The sequence below is a fragment of the Alosa pseudoharengus genome, unplaced genomic scaffold, assembly GCF_046254945.1.
Source record: "Alosa pseudoharengus isolate Yale_2024_CS ecotype anadromous, Long Island Sound unplaced genomic scaffold, YU_APseudo_1.1 YU_APseudo_1.1_scf_1, whole genome shotgun sequence".
Taxonomy (NCBI): Eukaryota; Metazoa; Chordata; class Actinopteri; order Clupeiformes; family Clupeidae; genus Alosa; species Alosa pseudoharengus.
In genome coordinates, this window is record NW_027468564.1 from 25393226 (window position 1) to 25420827 (window position 27602).

The 27602-nt window shown below is 40.4% G+C and overlaps 1 protein-coding gene across 1 annotated transcript in view; it reads left to right on the top strand.

Moving 5' to 3' along the window:
- The window catches only part of LOC143117704 (uncharacterized), a 49433-nt gene extending 26991 nt beyond the window's left edge, over positions 1-22442 (top strand). The window contains exons 17-29 of the mRNA XM_076279285.1: positions 1481-1624; positions 1940-1956; positions 2262-2342; positions 2529-2709; positions 2935-3048; positions 3998-4062; positions 4130-4315; positions 5256-5441; positions 5586-5792; positions 6488-6720; positions 11633-11699; positions 21787-21878; positions 22436-22442. Coding sequence (XP_076135400.1) covers positions 1481-1624; positions 1940-1956; positions 2262-2342; positions 2529-2709; positions 2935-3048; positions 3998-4062; positions 4130-4315; positions 5256-5441; positions 5586-5792; positions 6488-6720; positions 11633-11699; positions 21787-21878; positions 22436-22442 — 1580 coding nt within the window. The remainder of the gene's footprint in view (positions 1-1480; positions 1625-1939; positions 1957-2261; positions 2343-2528; positions 2710-2934; positions 3049-3997; positions 4063-4129; positions 4316-5255; positions 5442-5585; positions 5793-6487; positions 6721-11632; positions 11700-21786; positions 21879-22435) is intronic.
- The last annotated feature ends 5160 nt before the right edge of the window (positions 22443-27602 follow it).

Genomic DNA, 27602 nt, shown 5'->3' on the forward strand with positions numbered 1-27602 from the left:
TTTGCTACATTTCACATCCCATCAGTTACTGACAAAAAAGTAAAAAAATAAGACTAATGAAAACCGAAAAGGAGAAGAAAAAAAAATCGGGTCCTGAACCAATAAAGTGACAATGACCAGCATGTAGGGCATGAATCAAGCTAGCGCCAAGTCTTTCTGAAAGCAATGAAGATCCAGGTGGATCTTGAAATACCTCAGATTACAAGTGTATTTTCTGGGTTGTCTCAGTATGTTTTTAGCACTAACAATTGAGGACATATTCCTCTCTCTTTTTCCTGTTTTTGCCTTTGTTTTTTGTTAACCTGACTTGGCTTTCTTGGAGAAACACACCACTACTAGCTCAACTGTAAAAAAAAAAAAACGAAACCTTATGAATCGTTGTGCAGGCGGACTAAACCGTTTTGAACTTTAGCAAGGGGGAGTGAGAGTGACCTTAGACAGTCTTCATCTTTTTGTATACAAAAATTCAGTCAGTCAAACTTTACATTTCGTCATACATTCATTTTGACATTTCATTTGGAAATTAAAATATTCAGGTAAAATTAATTATATTCCAGACTTTTCAAGGAATAGTCACATATTTAAGACATGCTATTAGGAGGATATTAAGTTTTGTATTAACATTTATTGTATTTATTTATACATTTATAAGTATTATGTTCAATACGGTGTGTTATCAGTTTTTTCCTTGTCCATTTCTCTGAGCGGTAGAAAACAACCCATGAATTGATTACTAGTGCCTCTTAACGTTATAATCTTCCATTTCTGCAATGTATTTTCTGCAATCAATTTGGATACACTACATATAGGCTACACAAATGTACATACAAAGTACTACATACATTGATTTGCAAAACACTAAAAATATTTCTCTCCTTTAGACACCGAAATCTCAGATAATGTCTTCTCCTAATCAGATCATTAATGGACGTGTTTGTGATATGACAGCAAAATTGTAAATTAGTGTTTAGTTTTGACTTAAGTGTTTAATTTAAGCAAATTATTTGAGGGATTCTGCTACTTGGGTGTTGTGTTGTGTTGATTGTGTGTAGTGTTTCGAAAAAACAGGCCCTGTTTAAAGGTGCTATAAGTGATGCAGGGTAACATCACTTCTGTTGACGTTCAAACAAAACAGAGCTAGCTTGCTACTCCCTCCCCCTCCCTCCCGTGCAATTGAAACTCTCCCAAACGCGCATGTCGTTGGTGATTTGCTGGAACAATTTGTTATGATGATGAGTTTTGTCTAAGTTGTTTTGTTTGTTTTGTACAGTGTATTTGGGGCACATGCAGCTAGCAGATGGTGAAGTGATGTTTTAGAAAAAATGTTTTAGCTTAGAAACTGCGTTACATCGCTTATAGCACCTTTAAACAATTGAAAAAAACCTGCAATGTGTTCCCTAAACTAGTGTTACTGAAATGTGTGTGTGTGTGTGTGTGTGTGTGTGTGTGTGTGTGTGTGTGTGTGTGTGTCTGACTGCAGTGTCACAGGTTGAAACGTGTGGCACATTAGCTCAGGTATGTCCTGAGTCATCCATATGTGTCCACGCTGAAGAGAGATTTTACTGTGAATGCAAAAATGGTACCATACCCAGTATCACTGCAGGCAAAACATTGGTTTGCAAAGGTAACATTGCAATAAGTGTTTGATTAGATACACATTGGTCACTTAGTAGTAATGTGCACGTTAGGAAGTGAAATATGCACACACAAACACATTCAGGCCTTAGGAGTTTACAGCATTTTAGAAGCAACCCTCTCTATTTACTCAACAAATTGCCCATATTTCTGATCAAAGCATAACAGTTGCAACATTCATAGATAAACTTAGACTGGATTGATTGATTTATTGATCTGTATAAGATCTGGTAGAATCTCATCTTTCTTTTTCCCTCTTGGATCTCAACTCCTGTCTTCATGACCATCTGAATCTCATGTTCAGATCTTCACAGCAGTGAGGTACATTTCTACCTATCTTTCTCTCATAACATGGCTGACATTAAAATATTGGTCAGATTCACTGGCTTCAGACTCTAAACCAAGATTGTGTCTGGCTTGCACTACATCACAAATGTGTTTCCTGTATATTTCAGTGTGTACTGTATGTACACCCACCGCTTTTTTAGTGTACAATGGAACCAAAATATAAAAATTGAAAAAATGTTTATATTATATATAAATCAAAATGCACTTCTCATAAGTAAAGGTTTAAAAATGAACAACAAAAAAAAAAAATCACCTTCATGTATATTTTTTTCTCATAGGGAACGTCACCTGAGGCTCAATTTAACAATCTGAACAGTGTTGTCAAGAATTTGACGGATGATGTTGTTTTAGAGCCATACGTGAGTATGTGTTGTTGCATCACATATTTGGGACTTTAAAAGGCACAGTGTGCTATGATGAAGCCCTGCTCAGTCATTTCTGCATGGATAGGACTATTTGTTGGTTGATGTATTAATAAATATTTAGGTCAAACAAAAGCTTTGCCAACCTGTATCCTGTGTGTGTTTGCTGTCACTTACCTGCAGGTTGTGTCGTCATTACTGGAGAGATTAGAAGATGCCCTTGCTGAGGTGCCACAGGATACCAGTGGAAAGAAGCTGGTGGTCTTGGGTGATGCCATGCTGCAGTCCACCGAAAAGCTGGTGGGGGCCCTGGTGGAGCCCACGACCACAAATGCCAGCAAAACCCTGATGACCAAAACTATGGGTGTGCAGTCTTACCCTCTGTTTCTCTCTCTCTCTTACTTCCTCTCGTTATTTCTATTCTAATACATCTCTCTTTCTTTCTCTCTATGTTTCATCTTTCCAATTTACACTCTATGTTTTATCATTAAGTAAAAACTTCCGTCATTATTGGAATCTGGAAACACACTTCAGATTAATATTAATAACAAACTTGTTGTAAATAGACATGATCTTTTTTATCTTTCAGAAGTACAAACCTTTACCATCGGAAAGGACTATAAGAGCAATATGAGTGCCAATGTTGAAAATAAGAATAACTCTTTGGATTTAGACCTTGTTGGTATTGCAAGGAACAACAATGGTATATTCATGCCTTTTCATCTCAATCTATATTTAATGTGGATTTGTGTTGTTTAGGTTAGAACATTCAAAAATAATACAGAAATAGCAACAGAAAGTGGAGAAATAACCATTTTGACATAATGACATAAATACCATACACTATGGTGCACAGTCAGCAATAACATTCAATACTCCTAAGATGGCACACATTCCGAAATTCGCATTTAAAAGATCAAATTTCTGACGTTGGTGGCGACACCTATAGACTAGGTGCACGAAAGGCTTTTCATGTATTTCCGGTGGAGCGCTAACTGTGTTGTAACGACATCTTCTGCTCCTTACATATTCACTTTGACACTGAATATCTTCTTGTTTGCCCAATAATAAGAATTTTACCACCTTCCTTCTTTATCGTGACGTTTCCCTTGTGCAACACCTAACTGGGTCGGTGTAGACACAAATTATATTAACAATAGCGGCAGGTTCAAACACATCTGGCTCCACCGGAAATAAACCACGTTGACGTTGGTGTGTTGAAGAGAACTGAAAACTGGCAGAATTCTCCTTTTGATACCTTATTTGTATTTGTATATTAGGGCAATTCCATGGAAAATTACATTTTTTTGTAACATCCATAACGCCAATAAAATGTGATGGTATGGTATGATGTGAATGATTACATGAAATTTGAGCATTTGCTATTTTTGTCTGAAGAATGTACATGAGAAAAAATGCACAAAAAATGAATGTTATCATTCACATCATACAGATGCCAAGGCATTTCACTGGCGTTATGGATGTGACAAAAATAATTGCCCATTAACAATAGCGGCAGGTTCAAACACATCTTGCTCCACCGGAAATAAACCACGTTGACTCCTTTTGATACCTTATTTGTACTGCAATAGCAGCAGGTTCAAACAGAATTCTCCTTTTGATACCTTATTTGTACTGCATTTCATGTACAGATGTGATCTTTCCATATAATGAAGAGTGCACCAGCTTTGTTGATTTATATTGTAAACACATTATTGTAAATACATATATTGCAAAAGTTCTGTTCATGTTAAATCACACATCTAGCTGTGTTTCTCTGTTAGGATCGATCTTCCGCTGTGGCCTTCACAAACTTCAAGAACTTGAGTTCAGTTCTGACAGCAGACCTCTTCTACACTGTCAATGATACAAAGAAGACCATGATGTCGGCAGTTCTGAGTGCCTCCCTACCAAAAACCCCACACAAAGTCCTGCCAAGTCCAGCCAACATCACAATTAAACACATCCAGGTCAGTCTCAGTCAGCATCACCTTCATATACATCAGTCAATAGTGATGGGCAAAGCTAGGCAGTGATGTTTTTTTCGTTTCACTAAATGACGTGCTCATTTTACTAAATGTACCTTGACTTTTTCAGACTGTGTAAATTTAGTAAATTGTGCGTTTGTTATCATGTGCTGCTCATTATACTAAATCATGGGTTCATTTTACTACATGATGCGCTAATTTTACTAAATTGCATGCTCATTTTACTGAAGCTAGCCCACATTTTCTCGATATACAACAAAAAATGAAAGGTACTGTAAGTGATGTAGGTAACAACACTTCTGTTTACGTTCAAACAAAACAAGCTCGCCCCTCCCTCCCCCTTCCTCCTGTGCAACTAAAACTCTCCTGAACACGCACCTCATTGAAGATTGGCTGGAACAGTTTGTTACATTTCATGGCCCAGGTTGGATTAGGCTGTTTTTGTTGCCTGGGCTGTACACAGAGACCGCATGTTTTACGGTGTATTCAGGGGACAGGCAGTTAGCATATGGTGAGGAGATGTTTGCTGTATGTGGCAAAACAGTTTTTAAGCTTACAAACCGCATAACATCTTCCTGATTCTGTGATGTGGAAACCATAGCAACAGTGAAATCTGCTGGCTGTTAGTGTTAGAAATCATAGTCTAGTCCTAGTCCAAATCCAGCAACTGTTAAATGGTGTGCTTATTGGTGTTACTGGTCCTTGTGTGTTAACTTTATACATATCAACATTAGTGTAATCTTTTTGAGGCAGCCTCAAACACACAAACACACAGAGCTCGGCCTTACTGGCTTCTGTTGAGCTCTATTCATGTTACTGGGATGGCAAACATTTTCTTCCCTGTTTGGAGATGCTTTATATTGCTTTATCTGATGTCTTTCTAATGTTTGTTTTATTTGTTTTGTGTTTTGGGGGTGGTTAGAGTCTGGACCCTCAGGGTGTGCTCTCCTGTGTGTACTGGAATGGCAGCGCCTGGGTGGTAGACGGCTGTGATGTCACCCAGACCAACGCCACCCACACAGTTTGCACCTGTGAGCATTTCTCCACCTTCGCTCTGATCATGCAGGTGCAGGCGCAGCGACCTCCGGAGGCGGAGGTGGAGGTGGAGGTAAGCGAATACAAAAGGGTTTTCCCAGTTCACTGTATACAGAAACACATTTTTTTAATACTATACAGTACACAGAACATGTCAAAGTGGAGATTACGCAATGTTATTGGGTAATGCTCTACAACATTTCACTTTATCTCTTAGACAAACCAGATGATGGTGTTACTGAATAGGATCGTTGTTTCTATTGGGTTGGGGTTCTTGACCCTGGCCGTGATGACCTTTGGCCTCTGTCGATGGAAACCCCAAGTGAACAACACGACTCGTCTGAACCTCTGCATCAGTCTGCTGCTCGCTCACCTCCTCTTCCTGCTTGTCCAGGAGTCCATCCACCTCATCCACCCTCACAAGGTGGTTGCATTTGAAAACTGCATTTCATTTTCAACATTTACACATTATGCCAACATTTTGCGAGAAATGCCAGTTTTCCTCCAGCTAATTAGATGACAATCATATCCTTACATACCAAAATCATCTACAGCACAGACAGACACAAAAAAAACACAGTTATTTCATAACAAGTAATTCATGTCAATGATGTCACTCTGTCTAAATGGCTAGCTGACCACCTACATTTTAAATTTGAAGTTCCATTCTGGGTTGTGCTACCACCATGGAGCACGGAAACAGTGCTGGTTAAGGTGATCAGTGATCTAAGGATGAGCATGGATGCTACTACATTTTATATTTTAGTACTTTTAGACACATAATGTTGCATTTGATGCAGTGGACCATGGCATCCTGATTAACAGGTTACAGTATTGAGTTGGCTCTCCTGGCCCAGTGCTGACTTTGTTTAGGATATACTGTATCTGTCTGGCAGATCACTCCTCAGCTAACAGTAATATCACATGTGGAGTACCACAAGGTGCCATTCTGGGACCTGTGCTATTTAGCCTCTACATTTTGCCATTAGGAGACATCGACAAAAAACACAAGATTAATATGTATAGCTATGGCAATGACACATGTGCTATACATGCAAAACCACCCGCTGAATCATGACATGTAACTTAATATTTATTTCCTGTCTATGCTGTGTGCAGATTGTTTGCACGGTGCTCTCAGGAGTTCTTCACTACCTCTTCCTGAGCAGTTTTGCGTGGATGCTCCTGGAGACCATATGGCTTTTCCATGCTGTCCTCAGGCTCAAAGACATCAGATCCCCACAGGGGCTGGGACCTCACTGGGGATACCAGTGCCTGATTGGTTATGGAGGTCCCTTGGCTGTCGTTGCTGTTTCAGCTGGAATTATGCCGGATGGCTATGGGAGTGACAGGTGATAATTAAGGATAATTCTATCAAATTCCTTAAGAATACACTCTTAAAACGAATGTGTTGTCCCTATCTGGACACAGAGATATGTTAAAAAAACAATGCAAAAGTTCTGTTGTTTTCAACCCAAGATGTGTTATTGTCAACACATATTGTGTAACAAATAAAAAAAGGAAACAACACAAACTGTGTTGTCCCTATCTGGACACATAGATGTGTTAAAAACAACGCAAGTTGTGTTGTTTTCAACACATTCATTTTAAGAGTATAAGACTTTCCAGAGGTAATAACACGTAGTTACAGCTCAAAATGGACAGGCCATGGCTAGTCAGAACACACTCCTCCCCCCTAGTGCCTCCTGGCTATGGGAGTGTATTAAAGATACAGTCCACAACTCCAACACACTTTCTGTCACATTCAGTGAATTGCACATTTTGAGGTAACACGTTAGCAACGTTTCCCGACATAATGGTTGTAAAGACGGAGATGGAATGGGCAATGAAGTTTCATTAGCAAGCTAATTAGGTATTAGTTAAAAGACTTGACTTGTCTTCACAAAAAAGCCAAAACTATATTTCTGTGCATTTGTGGAGATAAAGGTGCAGTCAGTGATTATACACAATTTCAAGCCCATCGTTAAAAACGTTAACGTTAGTTGTTTTCTAACTAAATTGAATGCTAAACGAAGGCATTAGAAGAACACTTTGTTCATCTGATTGGTTGATTTGTCCCGTCGATAACCAACATAGGTGGTGATTGCCAAATGGTTTATTCAATCAGCTAACCAGTATCTTCGCCCCTTCCCAAAAATTCTCTAACGGAAAGTTCCCGGATGGACATGCAGAGCAAATGCGAAGAAGCATCCATCTGGCGGAGTCAGGTTAATGTTTTGTCACATTTAACAGTTATTTCATCATGATCAGCTAGCTGCCTGTTCCATGAGAACACTGTAAAAGACACGGTCTCTGTAGGCGGCCCAGACTCTGAAAACTGAAAACAAACAAAGTAGGGTGCGGCCTGTCCCCAAACAAAAATTAAAACCCTGTGTGGGGTTTCTTTGGTACGGAGCCCTCCGGGTGACATGGGGGAAAAAAAACATGGGTTAAAAAAAAAAAAAAAGTCATGGGGGAAAAAAACATGAAGAAGAAAAAAAAAACGATGCACTTTTGCGGGATCTCATTGCGGGATCTCGCAAAGTTTTGCGAGATCACTCAAAACTTTTTTTTCTACTTTTGGAACTTGCTGGGCTTCCTACTTGACCCCAATAGGCCCACAAACCACTACCGCCAGATGGCAATCTTATCATGATACTATGATTGCTCTATCACTGTTGTGTTGTGGGTTTTCTGGACACATTACATAGGCCTATGACACGGGAGGGAGAGGGAGACTCTGCGTGCAGACACGCACACACAGCAGGCGCGTAGCAAGCGTGGGGGTTGTGGGTGTTATAACGTACACAGTTTTGCTGGAAGACGATTCTATCCCCCGCACTTTTTGTCAGATTAAATTGAAAGTAAAATATGGAAATAAACGCTCCCGTAAAGAGTTGGAACCGTATCTATAACGCACACACAGAGACACAAATAGGTCTGTTGATTTGATTGAACGGTCATCCAGCCAATCACATCAAGTTAGGTGAAGAACCAGAGCCGCTCTGATCAAATTCAAAGTGTACATCTTTCAAGGCTATGCTGCTGCTTGGGTCTGCATTGTAACGTCTGCAGTGAGCAGATTTCAGATAGAATTGAAATGATAATTGTTACCGCATTATGCTAATTTAGTAAACCAAAATTCACTGTCTGACTGACAGTTTTTGTCACAATGCAGGGAGTCAAAGTGAAAGCCGGGTGCGTGCACCAAGGCACCTGTTTCTGCAGGAAAACCTTTGGCTACTGTTCTCAGAGCATTATGCTTTCTCTGCCTATGATCTGCAGCTTTTCTCAAACTATGGGCCTCCTCAACAATTAACCTACTACTGCTCCACGTAGCCGCGAAATTAAGTTATGCCCGGTGCTTCACACGTCTGCTCATTTGCAGCATACTTATTAATTTGGTGTCATCCAGTGTTCGAATTACGTGGGAGCCAGAGGGAGCCGAGCTCCCATAGAGTGAGGATTGGCTCCCATGAAAGCAACAAAGTCAAAAATATGAGGGGGTCTCTGATATCTGAAGGTGTCTGGCATTGTAATTTAATCTTAAACAACCGCTCATTATCTATCCCTGTGCGATCTCTTACCATTACAGACGTGAAATTAAAATATAGGCTACTACGGGACGTAGACCTACCTCTTGAACGCAGCATGATGACACTTCACCACCACACCACTAGACTATATGAGCAAACCGCATACGATCGATTTGACAGCACTCGCAAGTCTGAAGAAGTTGCTGCTTTGATGAGAATGTTTATTTACATAGGCGTTCATTGGGCTAGCCTACATGGGTTGATACGTGCGGAAAAGTCCTGTTTGCTGTTGAACTTGCGCCTCTTCTATGTTGATTAACAAAGCCATAAATTATGGCCCATAATGCAGCTTACTTCAATGATTCTGTGAACTGATCTGTAGCTATCCTCTGTCATTCAGAGCTCCGGAAAGTTCCCAGATATTTTGAAACACATGTTAGCAATCTCTGATGGCGGAATAGCCTATTCAATGGCTACCCGACAACATCTCAGTGCAAATTCCAAAATTGTTCGTCTATTTATTCCCACGGTTCAACACACGAGACGACTGAACGCCCAGGTGTTGTTATGTGCACATTAGCCTATAATACTAGAACATAGTTTGGCTGCAATGGCTTTATTATTTTCTGCCAGTTAGTGCATTTTCCCTGTGTATAAGTTATACTACATGCATTATTGTGTTTGACACTGAGGATAGCCTATCTGAGACGGTGGTCTGGTTCAAATGAGTTAGACTACGTTGTGAAAGAATGGCACTCAGAGTAAATCCTTTAGTCTATCTTTGTATTGTGAAATTGAAATTAAATATGGAATATTACAATCAATAATATGTTGAAATGAATTAAAAGGAATCAATTTCTATGAAAAATCTCTATTGTGTGTGTGTGTCTATAGGCCTATCGTGGGCATATAGGCTACTGCGCAAAAGCGCCACTCGCGCCTAGGCTATTTAATTGTATCGCCTTGTTAGGCTATGCGCGGGGTGTGCCAACTTTTTATGAGATAGAGAGACCCCCTTAAAGACAAAAAGATAATTCGGGCCCTGGTGTCATCAACTATATAGACATAGCCCAGTCAGCACACATACAGTACGTCTCCAAGACGCTTGGAAAGGAACAGCTTAATTACATCGCGTTCCATTTAGAACGTCTTATTTGATCTGATCTTACAAACGGCGGCGTCAAGACACATTTGAGTTCTACATCGGAGATAGAACGCTTATGATCGCTCATGCAATGTGTGCGTCCCTGCAGCAAGTGAAACTGGAGGTAACGTGGGCTAGAAGCAACAATAGTTTAAACAACAACGTGGCTTCTTGTAACTATCAATGGAAAAATGCATAGAAACTGCTAATCATAATCTTTAAATTGACATTAATTAAGCTGGCTATATGCAACACAATTTATATATATTCCCTTTGCATATGTTTGGGTAGACTTCAAACGTTTTTGAATTTGAGCTTACAGTTCTGTGTCCTTTACATTTATTTAATAGGTATTTGATACCTCGAAATTAGGCTGCTGTCTGTTAGGCAATTTATTGTAGCCTGCTGTGTGTGCGTGTCTGCACGCAGGTGTCTCCCTCTCCCTCCCGTGTCATAGGCCTATGTAATGTGTCCAGAAAACCCACAACATGCAACAGTGATAGAGCAATCATAGTATCATGATACGATTGCCATCTGGCGGTAATGGTTTGTGGGCCTATTGGGGTCAAGTAGGAAGCCCAGCAAGTTCCAAAAGTAGAAAAAAAAGTTTTGCGAGATCTCGCAAAAGTTTTGCGAGATCCCGCAAAACTTTTGCGGGATCTTGCAAAACTTTTTGTGGGATCTAGCAAAACTTTTTGCGAGATCTCGCAAAACTTTGCGAGATCCCGCAATGAGATCCTGCAAAAGTGCATCGTTTTTTTTTTTCTTCTTCATGTTTTTTTCCCCCATGTCACCCGGAGGGCTCCGTACTTTGGGAATACTGAAGGGAGGGGTAAACTAGATCCCTGGTGGGTTTTGTTTGGTCCTTGATTAAAAATGAAATGCACATAGTTTTGGACAAAACATAAACAGGTGTGACTTCCTGCAGAATTGCTGACTGCATCTTTAATTAACATTGTGAGTTTAGCCTGGGTGGATAGTACCTACACAACATACCTGAAAGAACCACTAAGGAGTTTTTCTCTTTTTTTTCAATTATTTCCAAGAATGTTGGGAGTCATGGGACACTGTGTGTAACATAAATGAAACCAGAATATCATCTGCAAATTGCCAAAACCCATCCTTAGTTGCAAAATAGCATACAAAGTATGTCAAGATATACCCCTACTCCCACACAGTGTACAACATTTAGAATTCTCTCCTAGCCCATTTGTGGCTTGATATCATCAAACTACCTTAATTCGCCTATATGTATTGGGTATCCCATTTTTCTTTTTGTTTGAACATATTCTGTGGTATTGGCTGTTTTGATCATAAAGCCCTTTTATAGTCTAGTTATAATACCTTTTTTTAATAAGTAGACTCCTAAAACTTCCTTAGCACTAATGTGTTTTTTTCTAGAATTTTATAAGCAAGGTATTTATCAGTAACCAATTTATTTTATTTTAATTATTAGTATTTTAACCATTTTAGTGTTAGTGTTTATCATTTGATGATGGCAAAATTATGTTAGGTTCATGTAGGGTTTTGGATCATAACATTGTATCTATCAACATACCAGTAATTTAAGTTCTACCTTTATAGGTGCTGGTTGAATTACGACAGAGGATTCATCTGGAGTTTTCTTGGTCCTGTGTGCTGCATCCTTGGAGTGAGTTTGGAAGTTAAAACAAACAAACAGTGAAACAGTAGGGGGAAGAGAGTGTAAAGGGGCACCTTATGCCAAAAATGATGGATGACCCAATGGTCAAAAAGGTCAGGTTCATGTTTGGGTCAGTGGGCGTGTCTAGTATATTCTAGAAGATTCTGGAACATTCCAATAAGGTCACATGATGTGGGTGTGTCTTATGACATCACATGAGGAGGCGTTACTTTGCAGATGATGAGATGAGATTTAACAATTTAATGGTTAATTAATTAATTGTATAGAATCAATAGAATTCTTTGTTCATGCTTGTGGAGATAGAGGATGAGAGTGTTTGCTGACATTTCACAAAAATCAGGCTGTGGGGCATACTCTCTCAATGGTCAGGCCGCCCTCTCACAGCTAGGGCTGGGGGCACACACACACGCGCGCACGCACACATACACAGACAGAGTAAAATGGTAGAATGAGTGCTAAAATGCTAAAAAATACCTTGGGGGTGTATGATTAAAAAAACCCACAGAGTCCTGAGGAGATTCTGTAGACAAAGGTCTGTGAGAGACAGAGTCCCCTGAGAGAGAGACTGAGTCCGTGAGAGAGACAGAGTCCAGAGGAGATTCTGAAGACTGCGACCGTTCCCTCCGAGCGTATGACTGGAAATGAGTCGAAAACGAGAAGCTGGGAGGGCGTGGTTGTCCCAGATTTAGACTAGTATTTCTCGTACCAATGGGATCATTGGGTGTGGCCAGCCTGTTAACCAATGAGCTTCCTTGAACTAGCGGTCATGTTCGGGCCATGTTCACCCACCCCCGGGTTACTTTCGGTCATCCAGCCACCCTCCCTGGGCACCCAGCCCACCCTCCCTCTGCACCCCTCTGCACCCCCCATGCAGACTCATCTGTAAGACATTAAAATCAAAGAAAGTTTTTTACTACCCGCAGGGGTAGACCTAACTACCCCTAAAGTTCATGAGAGAGGTCATACTCACCCATTTCATGTGGTGTGAGGTTACTTTCGCCCACCCACCCTATGTGAACAACCCCGCACCCCACCAGGTGTGAGCATCCCCTGGGACTCATCTGTAAGACGTAAAATCAAGAAAAGTTTTTACTAACCGCAGGGGTAGACCTAACTACCCCTAAAGTTCATGAGAGAGGTCATACTCACCCATTTCATGTGGTGTGAGGTTACTTTCGCCCAACCACCCCCCATGTGAACAACCCCGCACCCCACCAGGTGTTAGCATCCCCTAGGGAGTCATAGGACTCGTAGGACAACATGAACATCCTGGACCACCAAGTTTTAGGGGGTTTGTAAAAAAAAGAAATAGGAGGAGTTGCTTAGAGTTGTCGAGCCAATGGTGGAAGAAGTACAAGAAGAAGAAGAAGATGCGATTGCTGGAACGTCTGGAGGAATGGTCACTCCTCGAAATGCTGTTTCTGAACCTGACGAGCGTTTGTTGGGGGCTCCTAGGAGAAAAAGACTCTTAGGATATCAAGAACGCCAAGAACCTCATCCCAGCGAGTTAGGAGGAAAAGAGAGATGGTGTAATCTAAGTTTAGGGTACGACTTTTATTTTCATCTGGGTCAACTGGGTCTGTAGGCCTATAGACTACTGAGACCGAACTGACGGCGGGCGTTCCTCCCGACACCGTCATGACTTTGAGATCTTACGATTGGAAAATGTGTCAAGAGCTCGTCAGTAACTGCATCAAAAGTAAAATGCCTGGGAATGAGAGTATTGCTGCAACGTGGTGCACGGTGCCTACCGATTTTGACAAAGTGTACATACGGTTCTTTTGCTGCCTGAAGAATGAACCCCCTTTGTCTTTCATTACACTCTCTCGTCAAGTGGGTGAGGATGTGGAAAAGGCTACACTGTAAATTGTGATTAGTTCACTTTATTTAAAAAACTGTGGAAACCCGTTGCCTTAAAAAAAGTAAGTAAATTAACTTAAAGTTTGTTGTACTGTATATTGTACATACCGTAAAACTCCAAATAATAGCCCGGGCTTTTATTTTCCCAAATCGCCAAACTGCACAGGCTAGTATTAGAGACAGGCGTCTATATGAGACAGGCCTTTAATTACCTTTACACAAAACTTTTCCTCTGCAAAGATTAATTATTTCATCTTATGTCTACCTATATGATTAGGCTATCTGATGACAATTACGGATCATCATTCATTTAGTGTTGAGATTTTGTTCATTGTGAGATACAGTAAGATCCAAATAGCAGGATAGCCAGAACAGATTAAACACGTTTTAATTAAACGTAATCTACAAAGAGATCGTATCACACTGAAAGCTCAATATTTTGTCACTAGCAAATAGCCTATATCGGTCCTTTGTCAAATACAGTTGCATTATCAGCCCTGACCAAAACTGTTCAGGAATTATTTATGCAAAAGTGGAACGTGCTTAATGTTTCATTCTCCCTCCTTTTCGGCACGAATGAAACAGCATGAGAGAGCATGAACCATATTGTTTCTCCCGTTTTGTATTTGTAACAGTCTACATTCAAATCATAGCCTACTTCCAGGCTCGCAGGAACATATTTTTGACCAGGGGTGCTGAATAACAAAATAATCATGGATGTCCAACGATTTCTCCCCCAGCATATGATTCGAATTTAGACAGCTAAATACGCCATTTCACCGCCGTGTATGAGTAGGTCTAAGAGTGAGAAGTTTTATAATGCCCTGGGCAGCCACATTCCACTGCAACTATGCAGTTGCACTTGCCACTCCGATTCATCAATAGAAACTGCGCGCACACAGCAGTCCCATAGAAGCGCACTTGACTTTACATCATTAACCTATTTCAGTAGGTTAGGCTATATAGCCAGAGAAAGACCGTAGACGGGCTCTGATATAGCCTAGTCTAAGGTAAATTCCTTTTCTGACTTCTTTCTCTTTATCGCCATGGCATTTAGAATAAAGAATAACGTTCGCGAACCGTTCTGGTTTTGTTGCCAGCATAAAAACAAGCTTACCATCGGCCTATCCGCAAATTTTAAACACAAGGGATGAATTGAACGATGACGAAGTCGGACATATAGGCATAGTTCATATTGGAAAAAAAGTTATACAATTTGGAACTCTAGCTTTTCCCCACCGCAGTCTTTTAATGCCATGTAATCATAACGTGCGCAGTCTGCGCCATACTTAAGCCCAAATCACACCCAAGATTCGCAACGAGATGAGCAGCAACTTCATGCAACATTCTAAAACCTTGCAACTGTGACCAGACATGTGAATGCTTTGCGACGGCTTGTAACGACGTGCAACATCTAATTCACACTGCTGTAACCTCCTTTCTGTAACGGTTTCGTGTCATTGCGAATCTTTAAACAGACGATCTGACGGGAAGAATGTTTAGAAGATTAAATACAACCCGAAACTAAAAAACAGACCAGGCCTCTACTGGAGACCGGCCTTTAACCCAAACCTGTAGCCACGCCAGGCGTCTCTTAGGGACTCGGCGATTATTTGAAGTTTTACGGTAATATTCTGAGTTGTAAGTTCATACGAAAGTTGTTGTTACTCACACACTCACAAACACAAACACACACACACACACATCCATATGTATATGTATACACACACACACACACACACACACACACACACACACACACACACACACATTCAACAAAATGTAGTCATTCAAACTAACTTGAGCTTCAAACTAACTTTCTTGCTTAAAGATTATTAAAGGAACCGTATGTAGGATTTTGGCCAAAACTGGTACTACAATCACTTTCAAAATACTGTAGAGCGGTGTACACCGCAGATGTGGTAACTAGAGCAGAGCTGGCAACCCAGATGCCGAAACACTACTGACTTTGTGATTACTAGATACGTGGAGGGTGGCGGATCAGGCTAAAACACAAATATGTAAACATCAACATCAGTTGAGGGCTGCAACTTCACTTTTTTAAATGAAGATATCCTGGCCGGACTACTGTTGTCAGTGATATAAGTATTTGAAATTAGCATGATTTCCTAATGTCTAGTGACAAATCAGGGCCATTTTATGATTAATTGAATTACATTTCTTACATACGGTTCCTTTAAGTAATTATTCCAGTTGTTAATACAACTTATATTGCACATTAACTTCCACAATAACTGCTTTTTGCATTGACATAGAATGTAATGCTAAACTGTTTTCATTCAAATAATGACAAGATTTACCACAAACATTACAGAGTGTGCACACTGCATGTATGAAACTCAGGCTTTTATACACATTTGTAGTTTGTGCAGAAGGTGATGTTGGAGTTAGCCTTAAGGGGTTGCATGAGAAATGTATGTTAGATCGTGTAAAAGACCTTATAGGTCTTATAGGCATATAAAGGCCTGCATCTGCAATGTAATCTGCATAATCTAGGAGGTCAAACATCAGTCTATATGACGATTTTTCAGATTTTTCATAAAGCCAGATTGTATTTGAGTATATACTGTAGACATATCAGCCTCACCACTTTAACTAAAGCAAACATTTTATATTCAATAGTTAATATTGCGATTGGATGTCAGTTGTCAATAAAAGATTGTGTCTTTACATTCCTTGTGTCACTGATTACTTGTGTCCTTGTCTTCTGCCTCACACATTCTTTATACATACATAGCACCGAACCCTCATTATAGCCCCAAAATGAACACGGAATTCTACTAAACATAGCATTCTACCTTGTTTTGAAGGGACTGGTTGTTTTTGAATGGTCTGGCTCTTGCCTAAAGCTAGCCTTTAGTGTGAATTTGGTGAGGTTTCACATGTACTCTTCAGTTTTTGAGATTGAGGTGTCTGATGCAGTGTGTTTCCATGTGATAGAGAGGCCTTGTTGTTCCGGACAGTATTATTTGGCGAGCTTCAACATTTTATCCATTCCTACTTATGATAATAAACTGTATAAATAAACTCTCTCGTTCAATCCTCTAAGCAATATAATAAGGCTCATTTCCATAATGTTACACTTTCTTCATGGAATGGTGGGCATTTCATTCATTCATCATTGCTCTGTAAGCATTCTTGCGTGCGTTAATTTTTTTGTTACAATTTCCTTACACTCCAGAAGCAAATTGACAGATTCACATTGTCAGATTCAGATGTTTTTTTTATGTTTTCACGAGTGAAGTGAACTGAGTAATATTTACTTGACTTGCCTCACTTACTTAGTATAACTTCATCTAGATAAGTTCCTTTACTTGTCTTTTCCAGGCAAGCGGTTTCCAAATTTTTGCAAGTATAGTTGTATAGTTAACACATCAGATTGTATAGTGTACATTTCTGTGTGTACATGATTCAAGTGTTATCAGATCATTTGGTGTGTTTGTGATTTGACAACAAAATAGATTTTCATTTTAAGTGTTTTAAGTGTTTCATTTTGTAAAAGATCCGAGGGATTCTGTTATTTGGCCGTGGCGGCTGTGTGTTATTTGTGTTTTTTTCTTTTTTTTTAAATTGAATTTGAAATGTCAAAATTCTGCTAAAGCAATGGAAGGAAAAATCTGTAACAACAGTTCTGCTCACACGTTCTCTAACCATTTGCTCCATGATCTTACGAAGCCCCCTTTAGTCAAATAAATCTCCTCAGGTTGTAATATTCTCTTTTGACAACTCATGTATTCTCTTTAGAAGCTGTGTCTGCCTCTTTGTTTTCTGGAGATTTTAATCATTTTACATCTCTGAATGACAATATATTTTGTTTTATACTTTGAGAACCCCCCCCATTTTTGTTTACCTCCCTCGTTTAGGTCAGAAAACAGGATCGGAAATCAGTTTCCGTCCTTTAATAGAACATTCAATTTCCAATAACCTCATAGTGATGGAATATCTGACGCATCTGTTTATCCGGACAAATAGCAGACTGGGGAAACGTAAGACATGATCAATCCACGATTTGAGCGTTACGTTTTTTATTTGACATAGTGACATCCAAACCTCCTGCACATAGCTGTACAGTACATATCTGTCTATATGGTTTTCTTATAATCATTGCTGGGACTTAGATTAGATTCAACTTTATTGTCATTATGCAGAGTACAAGTACAAAGTTAGCGAAATGCAGTTTGCGTCTAACCAGAAGTGCAAAAAAGCAGGAAAGTGCAATGTGATATACAAAGTATAGACGGGTGATGCATAGACAGACAGGACAAGAAATTGACAAAATTGAGGTGCCCCTTATCACTCTCTGGGGGACAAATAGAAGATGGTTGTGGGGCAACTATAGCTAGCCTTCAGCTAGAATGGACCCATAGGCTAGCTGGTGTAGCCCACTTCTAGTGAATTATGCTAAGCTAAGCTAACAGTGTCAGACTGGGTTATTGCACGCACAAAGAAGAGAAGAGTATGTATCCTCTTAATCTAACACTGGAGTGGATGGCAAATAAGCTAATTACCCAAAATGTTGGCATGTTCCTTTAAATTCTTACCTTGTGGCCCTATTTTAAGGTTTTTCTGCACATCATCTACTTAAGAGGGCACTGTTCCCACATACTTTGGTCCATCATCAAATGCTTGACCCCATAGAATTCTCGGATATACAGTCAGAGTGACTGTGTTATGTACTAGCAAAGAGTAACAGAGGCTTGAATGTTGTTTATTCTTTCAGCCAGTAACATACATCCCTGGAACTCACCTAAGTGGCCTTGAAACACAATTGAGTCCTGGAACCAGGTCTTGTGAAGCTGTAATTTAAAGTAGATCATTAGAGAGTAAAATATGAATTTTTAACACATTTATTTGTGTGGGAATATCTATGCGTTTAACTCAGTGTCATGTTCAGAAAACTTTTAGGCACAGTATGCTGTGCCATTTGACTGATCGAGTGGCCACATCAATTGTCATCATCATCAGCAGCATGACTCAGTGAACCCGTTAATTATGAAGCTACGTTTGCCGTGCTATAGGCCTATCTCCTTCTGATCACTTGTCCCTCTGCCATGTAATAGCCTACGTTTGCTTACTTCTCGTCACTGAAGTTCAAACTGTTGCTGACATAGGCTACCTGAATGTCGGGTAGGCTAGAGCACATTTCTGCACAATTAACATCCCGTCTTTACCTGCCGCAATTTCTGCATGCACTTCATTTATCAATTTTCACGCACTCTCTGACTTTTGGCTGAGCCAATGTGGGAGGGGTGGGGTGTGATAAGAGTTGCCAGTCTAGAGCCTGTCTAGTGTCAGTATAGAAATTGTACTAATGGGTCGCTGACTGTCCTTGCTTTGGGCCGATTTTGATTTTTTTAAAATAACGATAACAAATACTAATTTAATTTGAACGGCCCAAAAGGTATGCCAGCCCACAGGGAAGTGGCCAGTCCAGCCCTGTAAGTGTCTACTCCTCAGCTACAAGAATATCTGATTCTCATTGTCGAGGCATGCTCTAAACTCGAGTTATTGTCAATCAAAGCTGGGGTGTCTGATTGACAGCTTGTTTGCCCAATTCCCTGTGGTTGCTTATATCTCGAGAACCATTGGTTGCTCAGACACATGGGTGGGCTCTAATTAACCTGTTCTCATGAACATGCCGGTGTGCGTCAACATAACTTTTGTCAAGGCAAACAGCTTCCAGCACATGCTAATCACTGAAAAATAAGTTTGCAAACTGTTTGTTTCTAATTCTTTGCTTTTGTATGAGCTGGATTATACAAACTTATTCCACTGCTTGGTTGAATTTCCCATTGTCCTACGTAATTTAGAACGACCATTAACCGTATGTTATCTGCACACCTATGAAGTAGATCCATTTTTTGGCCGTATCACACTTGTATATTAATTCGCCAAACTCGTTGTGAAGTTTAAATGAACTGTCACGTTGCATCCGAGCTGTAAAATGCAGACGTTCAGAACATTGCAACATTGTAGCATATGACGGAGGTGGCTTTTAGCTAGATGGATGACAGCAGGCTAAGTAAAATAGCGATGTTTCAAAGCTAAAGTTCATCAGAATCTTGGGATACGCCCGCTTGACAACGGGAGAGATAGAACTAACGACTGGCCTTTGGCCGTAGCAACCATCCATTTAGAACTAGTAACGGCAGTTTGTCCTGTGAGTTGAGAAATTAGTTGATATGTGTCGGAAAAAATTAGTTCTACAAACAAGACAGTTTTAGCGATTAAAACGTTTAAATTGTAACAGGAAATGAACACAACGCAAGTGGCAACAGTGGAATAAGCGGGATAATCCGCTTCGCGTCGGCGCCGTTTTACAACCTCGACCGTGCATTAACTTCTGTGAACAGACCACCGTGTCGTCCATTATCCCTTACGTATTATGAATGAAACAACATGAATATTCCAGTACTATGAGTTCTTACCAACATTTATGACGGGTTGGGATATTGCCATCCTTGTGTAACCCAGACTAAAAGTACAGAGGCACAAATTTTTCATAGAAACACATTTTTTCATAGGAAGTTTTACATGCATCAAAGTCTCAGCTTTCAGATGATGTACTACTACTGATGTATTAGAGCTTCATGACATGTTGCATAGAATTGATGTACAGTACAGGGGGGAGCATGGGGCCTGGGTATTGTATCATATGTGAGATTGCTGTTTATAGACTTCAGTTCTGCATTCAACACCATAATACCACAACAACTCATCTGCAAACTTGACTTGACAAACTGGGACTCAGTACCTACCTCTGCAACTGGCTACTGGACTTCCTCTGTCAGAGGCCTCAAGTAGTACGTGTTGGCAACAATACCTCAAGCAGCATCACACTGAGCACAGGGGCCCCCCAAGGCTGCGTGCTCAGTCCGCTGCTCTTCACCCTGCTGACGCATGACTGCACTGCAACCTACAGCAACAATCACATAGTGAAATTTGCTGACGACACAACTCTGGTGGGTCTCATCACCAAGGGCGACGAGACTCAATACAGGTTGGAGGTCGACCATCTGACCACGTGGTGCAGGGACAACAACCTCCTGCTGAACGTCAGCAAGACCAAAGAGATTGTTGTTGACTTCCGGAGAGGTCACACCCAACACCTGCCACTGACCATCGACGGTGCTGTGGTGGAGAGAGCGAGCAGCACCAAATTCCTGGGGGTGCACATCAGTGAAGACCTCTCCTGGACCACCAACACAGCATCACTGGCGAAGAGAGCTCAGCGCCGCCTGTACTTCCTGCGGAAACTCAGGCGAGCAAGTGCTCCACCAGCCATCATGACCACATTCTACCGAGGCACCATTGAGAGCATCCTCTCCAGCTGTATCACTGTGTGGGGCGGAAGCTGCACTGAATACAACAGGAAAGCCCTGCAGCGCATAGTGAACACAGCTGGAAGGATTATTGGTGCTTCACTCCCCTCCCTGAAGGACATTTACACCACCCACCTCACCCGCAAGGCGACCAAAATTGTGAGTGATGCAAGTCACCCCGCTCACAATCTGTTTGATCTACTGCCCTCTGGGAAGAGGTACAGAAGCCTGCGCTCCCGCACTACCAGACTCACCAACAGCTTCATACACCAAGCTGTTAGGATGCTGAACTCTCTCCCTCCTCTCCCCCCTCCACCCTCAGCTACATAACATCCTGGACATTGGACCCACAATGGCCGCCTGCACCACTCCACTTGCACACTTGTACACTTTGCAACTTGTTGTTGTTGTCCTGGAAACACAACACTTCTGCTGCTCTTACATAACTTGCACCACTATGCCACTTTATTTCTTACTTAGGTCAAACAGAACTACCTCAGCCTCTTATTGGCCTGACTTTGCACTAGTATTTTATTTTATTGACTGTCTATGCACAATTTCAACCAAATTTTGCTGCTCTTATTTTTTCATTATATGTGCCCTCTTATTTACTTATTTACTTACTTTTTTGTTTACTTGAATGTTATGTTTGTCTGTGGACTTAAAATTGGTAAAATATGTCTTGTCTCCACCGTGGGATAGTGAGAAACGTAATTTCGATCTCTTTGTATGTCTGGAACATGTGAAGAAATTGACAATAAAGCTGACTTTGACTTTGTAATGTGCCGGGGATGTCAAGAGCTAACGTGTGACGAGATTAAAACCTAATTAATGAATGTCTGCATGCTTGTGTCACTTGTTAACCAAACTAGACAAACACTGTCCTCTTCTTCATCATCATCATCCTCCTTCGCACTACCCTGTCACGGATGCAACATGGCCCCACACACGATAAACGAATCAGGTAAGGCAGCATCACACACTGAAAGTCCAGGGAGGATTTTATTAGGGCATGGCATATTTATATATAAACTAGGATACAACATCAGATATCACTTTGTGAAACAGAGACATTGTTAGTTTTATTTGGATTTTTTACATTAGCATTACTCTACTGGCAAAGATGATGTTGCAAAATCATATCCTCCCTTCTCTGTAGGATGTTGGTGTTTAAAACCCTGATCGATCCAGTCTGTTATCGTTGGTTTGCCATGGATACTGGGATTCTTCACTGAAAACAGCCAGGCACTGGGCGTGCTTTTCCTTGCACTCAACAGCCAACAGGGAACCTTCATCTTCCTGCTACACTGTATTCTCAATGAGGAGGTAACACTTTGGGCCCATAATTTGACAAAAAATTCACTAAGTTTGACTAAAAATTTGACTAAATGGGCAAAGTGCAAAGTCAGGCAAAATCATTTTGCTATTTTAACACCATGGAGAAGACCTTACAGGAAAACTCACATTTTTCACATATATCTCTCCACATAGATCTCTGTTTCTATCTCTGTGTACTACCAGACCGTGATTTGTTGGCACAATACCCATTATGTTGTATATTCTGTTGAGTCAGCACAATACCAATAACATGCCACGCAATTGTTATAAAAACACTTTGCTTGATAGCAACTTTGTCATAGTAGGTTCAATTGAGATATGGGTCTTTTATTTATTTATTTGTTTATTTATTTATAGCACATTTCACACCAATGGAGTTTTATGTATTTTACATAGACTACGGTAGAGCAGTTTCTTCAGCTTCGTCTGCTTGGACCCCTAAGTATAGTAAAAGTATTAAATATAAAAAACATTAAAGCAGGCACTCATGTCTTGTATAGCGCCACCCAGTTAAAAACGAAAAAGTAAAAATGATACACATACATTCACAGTAATCATATGTATGACACATACACACACAGTAGACATATGTACGCATGCATGCATGCACACACACAGGCATATGCACACACACACACACACACATACAGTACATGCACCCACACGCACACACACATAAACACACAAACACACACACACATGCACCCATACAAACACATCTACATACACAAACATAAGCAATTAAGAATTTCTCAGAATTATGAACAGGCAAGATGGGGGTGGGGTTGTATAAAATGTATTTTAAATGTGAAATCTATGAACTAATCATGTTTTAGTTAGTACTTGGATAAGAAACCTCCTTGGAAGAGTAGGTTCCTGCTGGAAGTAGTGTTGGTGGCCAGTAGGTGGCACTCTTCCCTGTGGCCAAAAGCCACCAAACAAATATCAATCCCAATGTCCTATTGCAGTGACAGGGACACTGTACTGCAGGAGATGTTTTCCTTTGCATGAATGTTAAATTGAAGTCCTGACTCACCATGGTTGTTTAAGATCCCATGGTACTTATCACAAAGAGTAAGCGGTTCCTTGATTTGCCACCAAACAAATATCAATCCCAATGTCCTATTGCAGTGACAGGGACACTGTACTGCAGATGTTTTCCTTTGCATGAATGTTAAATTGAGGTCCTGACTCACCATGGTTGTTTAAGATCCCATGGTACTTATCACAAAGAGTAAGCGGTTCCTTGATTTGCCACCAAACAAATATCAATCCCAATGTCCTATTGCAGTGACAGGGACACTGTACTGCAGATGTTTTCCTGCATGAATGTTAAATTGAGGTCCTGACACACGGCATCCCATGGCACTTACAGTTATGTGCAGAATAATAGCAGTGTGTTTTAAAAAATTGAATCAAAAATCCTTAGAATAGCTGTAATTCCATAATATCAATGAATTGGGAACACTGCGCATTCAATTTCAAATCAAAACATGACCAAAATTGATCAAGTTTGTGTTATACCTTTACAGAAAGTGAAGAAAAAGGAATTTTAGGCTGTTCAAAAAAATAGCAGTCTTCTTTACAAACTCAAACATTTACTGTATAAACTGAAAAATGTCTCAATATTTTGCTTTTCTTTGAATCACTGCACTAATATCTAGTTGCATTACCATTATTTCTGAGAATTGCTTCACATCTGTGTTGCATGGAGTCGACCAACTACTGGCACCTGTGAACAGGTATTCCAGCCCAGGACGATTGAATTACATTCCACAATTCCTCTGCATTTCTGGGTTTTGCCTCAGCCCACAAGTTTTCCATAGGATTGAGGTCTGGGGATCGGGCTTGCCACTCCATAACATCAATCTTGTTAGTCTGGAACCAAGACTTTGCTCGCTTACTGGTGTGTTTTGGGTCATTGTCTTGTTGAAACGCCCATTTCAAAGGCATTCCCTCTGCAGCATAAGACAACATGACCTCTTTAAATGTTGTGATGTATTGAAACTAATCCATGATCTCTGGTGTTCAATAAATAGGTCCAACATCACAGTGTAAGAAACATCCACATAACATGAATTGTGCACTACCATGCTTTACTGTCTTCACAGTGTACTGTGGCTTGAATTCAGTGTATGGGGGCCGCAGACAGTTTGTCCAACGACCCATATGCACCGAATTCAAGCCACAAGTCATATTCAAGTCATATTTTGTACCGCTCTGCGGTACATCTAGTTAATCCCCTTTTTACTCTCAGCAGTGTTGTATTGTCATTAGAATGTGACATACAATGTTAATTATATAACATATGATGGAGATGGCAATGCCCCGATATAATCATCACACACACTTCTTTCTCACACACACACAGAGAGAGAGAGATGGAGAGAGAGGCTGTTGTAGCCTGTGTACATAGACACACACAGAGACACACACACTTACTGTACCTTTTCATCCTATCTATCCAGGTGCGACAGCAGTTCTGGAGTTGCTGCTGCAGGAGAATGAGAGAGAAGGAGACTGAAGTGGTGTCCTCTACAATGTAACTTAAAATTTGCATCCATGTTCTCTTCATTTATGAGAGAGTACACTATTAGTACACTTCCATTGCAGTTCACAACAACTACACCATTCCTTGTTTGAAATCATCAACTTACTATCTTTCTGACTGACAGTTTTTGTCACACTGTAGCCTATAAATGCAGAGTCAAAGTGAATACGGGGGTGCGCGCACCAATGCACTTGTTTGTGCAGAAAGACTTTTGGCTACTGTTCTCAGAGCATTATGCTTTCTCTGTCTATGATCTGCAGCTTTTCTCAAACTATGGGCCTCCTCAACAATTAAGCTAGGCTACTGGTCCACGTAGCCGCGAAATTAAGTTATGCCCGGTGCTTCACACGTCTGATCTGATTTCACTGTCAATGTGTCTCGTAGTGCTACATCTACTGGAGATCTTAATGTCTTACGATCGCGTTGCATTTAGAACATCTTATTTTGATCTTACAAACGGAGGCGTCAAGACACATTTGAGTTCTACATCTGAGAACTAAGATTTCCAGCATGTAGAACTCATATAGAGCGCTCATGCAATGTGTGTGTCCCTGCAGCAAGTGAAACTGTAACGTGGGCTAGAAGCAACAATAGTTTAAACAACAACGTGGCTTCCTGTAACTATTAATGGAAAAAGCATTGAAACTGCTAATCATAATATTTAAGTTGACATTAATTAAGCTGGCTATATGCAACACAATTTATTTATATTCCCTTTGAATATGTTTGGTTAGACTGCAAACGTTTTTGAATTTGAGCTTACAGTTCTGTATTCTTTATTATTATATTTATTTAGGTATTAGTGATACCTCGAAATTAGGCTGCTGTCTGTTAGGGCAATTTATTGTAGCCTGCTAACCCATATGCACAAAACATAATTTCTGAAATGATTTCTTGATTTATAACATGAGATATGTCTCCATGTAGGGTAGTGTCAAATAGTGAAGTGATAGGTAGATCATGTAGGCCTACATGTCACATGAGCCACACATACTATGAGGGGCGTTGCTTCTTCTGTCCCGCAAACTGCATTAAAATGGTGTGTTTAGCAATCAGAATTTAAAAAAAAATTTCGGGGTAGAAACTGCCGGACACCAATATAGTCCGCACCCCTCTCAGAAAATACTTACAACGTCCCTGTAGGGAGTTATTTATAATTTGGCAAGATTGTTTCATTTTCCTATCCCACAACACCCACAATTTTAAAAAGCTTGATACACCCCTGCCTGCGGGTCCCGGGCCGGGGGCGTGCCGCACCCCCCGTACCCCCTCAAGCTCCGCCCCTGGGGCATGTAGCCCCATAAGGATAGCATGGAACCATTGTGTTTCGTTTTGATCTGTATGTTGGTCTTAAGGGGCCATGTCAACCCATCCCATTACCACAAAATTCATGTAGAGCTCCACCTAGTTAAAAATTAAAAAGCAAAACATTAGGTGTTGTAATCACAATATCTCTGGCTGACATGATCAAAACTGCACGAAATTGAAAGTGTAGAATCATTATGGCACCCTCTGAATGCATGCCAAGTTTCGTGGATTTTCGTTCATGGGGGGGCATACAATAAATTGAATTATGTGCACATTTAGTGACCGTACACCAACAGTTTTCTGTGAATATCTTGAGAACCATAGGGCCTAGGATGACACATTTTTTGCGTATGTTTGCCTCCAGGGGTCATGCTAACCCATTCCATATGCACACATGAGTGTGCATAATGCAATTCAGTGATACAGTTAGAATCATATATGCCTTTCACCTTTTGTTTTTAGCCAGCAGCCAGACCAGCAGATACCCTGACTTTGCTGAATTACTGAAGCTAAGCAGGCTTAGTTAGTACTTGGATAAGAAACCTCCTTGGAAGAGAAGGTTCCTGCTGGAAGTGAGCTGGCAAAAAAAATAATAATATCGTAAACGTGCTAATTACCAACCATTCCATTCGAAAATTCTTAAAACAATGTTTTTTAATACTTCAAAATAACATTTGCTAAATGAACCTTACATTTTTCAGTAGCCATAGGTGTGTAGATTTGAACAAAATCTAGTTTAGTTCTTACCGGGGCATTTACTGCCTGAAATATCCAATTTTGTTTACCACGCTTCGAGTTTAGTGCTGGGCTGATGGGTGCTTATTCCCAACCTTTCTCAGGCACATGAATGGTTAGCCCGCGAATTCTCGTCGGTAAATCAAAATTCCACTGGAGTTCCAAGCGGATTTGTACACGCAGCCTTACAACACTATTTACAGCTCTTCGAGTCATGGTAAAATGTAATTTTTGGTACATAGCTAATTTAGATAAACTTATGGTGTGGGTGCTTGCGTTTCTTTAGGATTCCGCAGTCCTGGTTTGTATAGAAATGAATATTAAGTGACACATACACGCAAGAGGTTGGACATACGTGACGGTTGGTAATAAAAGGCATTGATAACATAAATTGTGCAACTATTGAAAGTATTTTATTAATTAAATGTTGCTTACTTTCATCACTCTCATCACTAAGTTCTAAAACTCTCGCAGTGACAAAGAAATGCAGATGTTTTGCCCTATACACTTTTGTCATCTGACTGAGTCGGTTTTGTGATCTTCGGTACACTAAGACGGGGGACTTTAAAATGCTCCCATGTAGCAAATATCAAACTGTTACAACAAAACTCCCTGATTTTGCCCCCCAAAATTATAAAATTCCCTGACTTTCCATGTCTGGATTAGACTTTATTAAAGTTCCATGATATTCCAAAAACTCCATGACCTGTGGGAACCCTATAAATTGTGCAACCAAAGTATGAATGAATGTTTTTC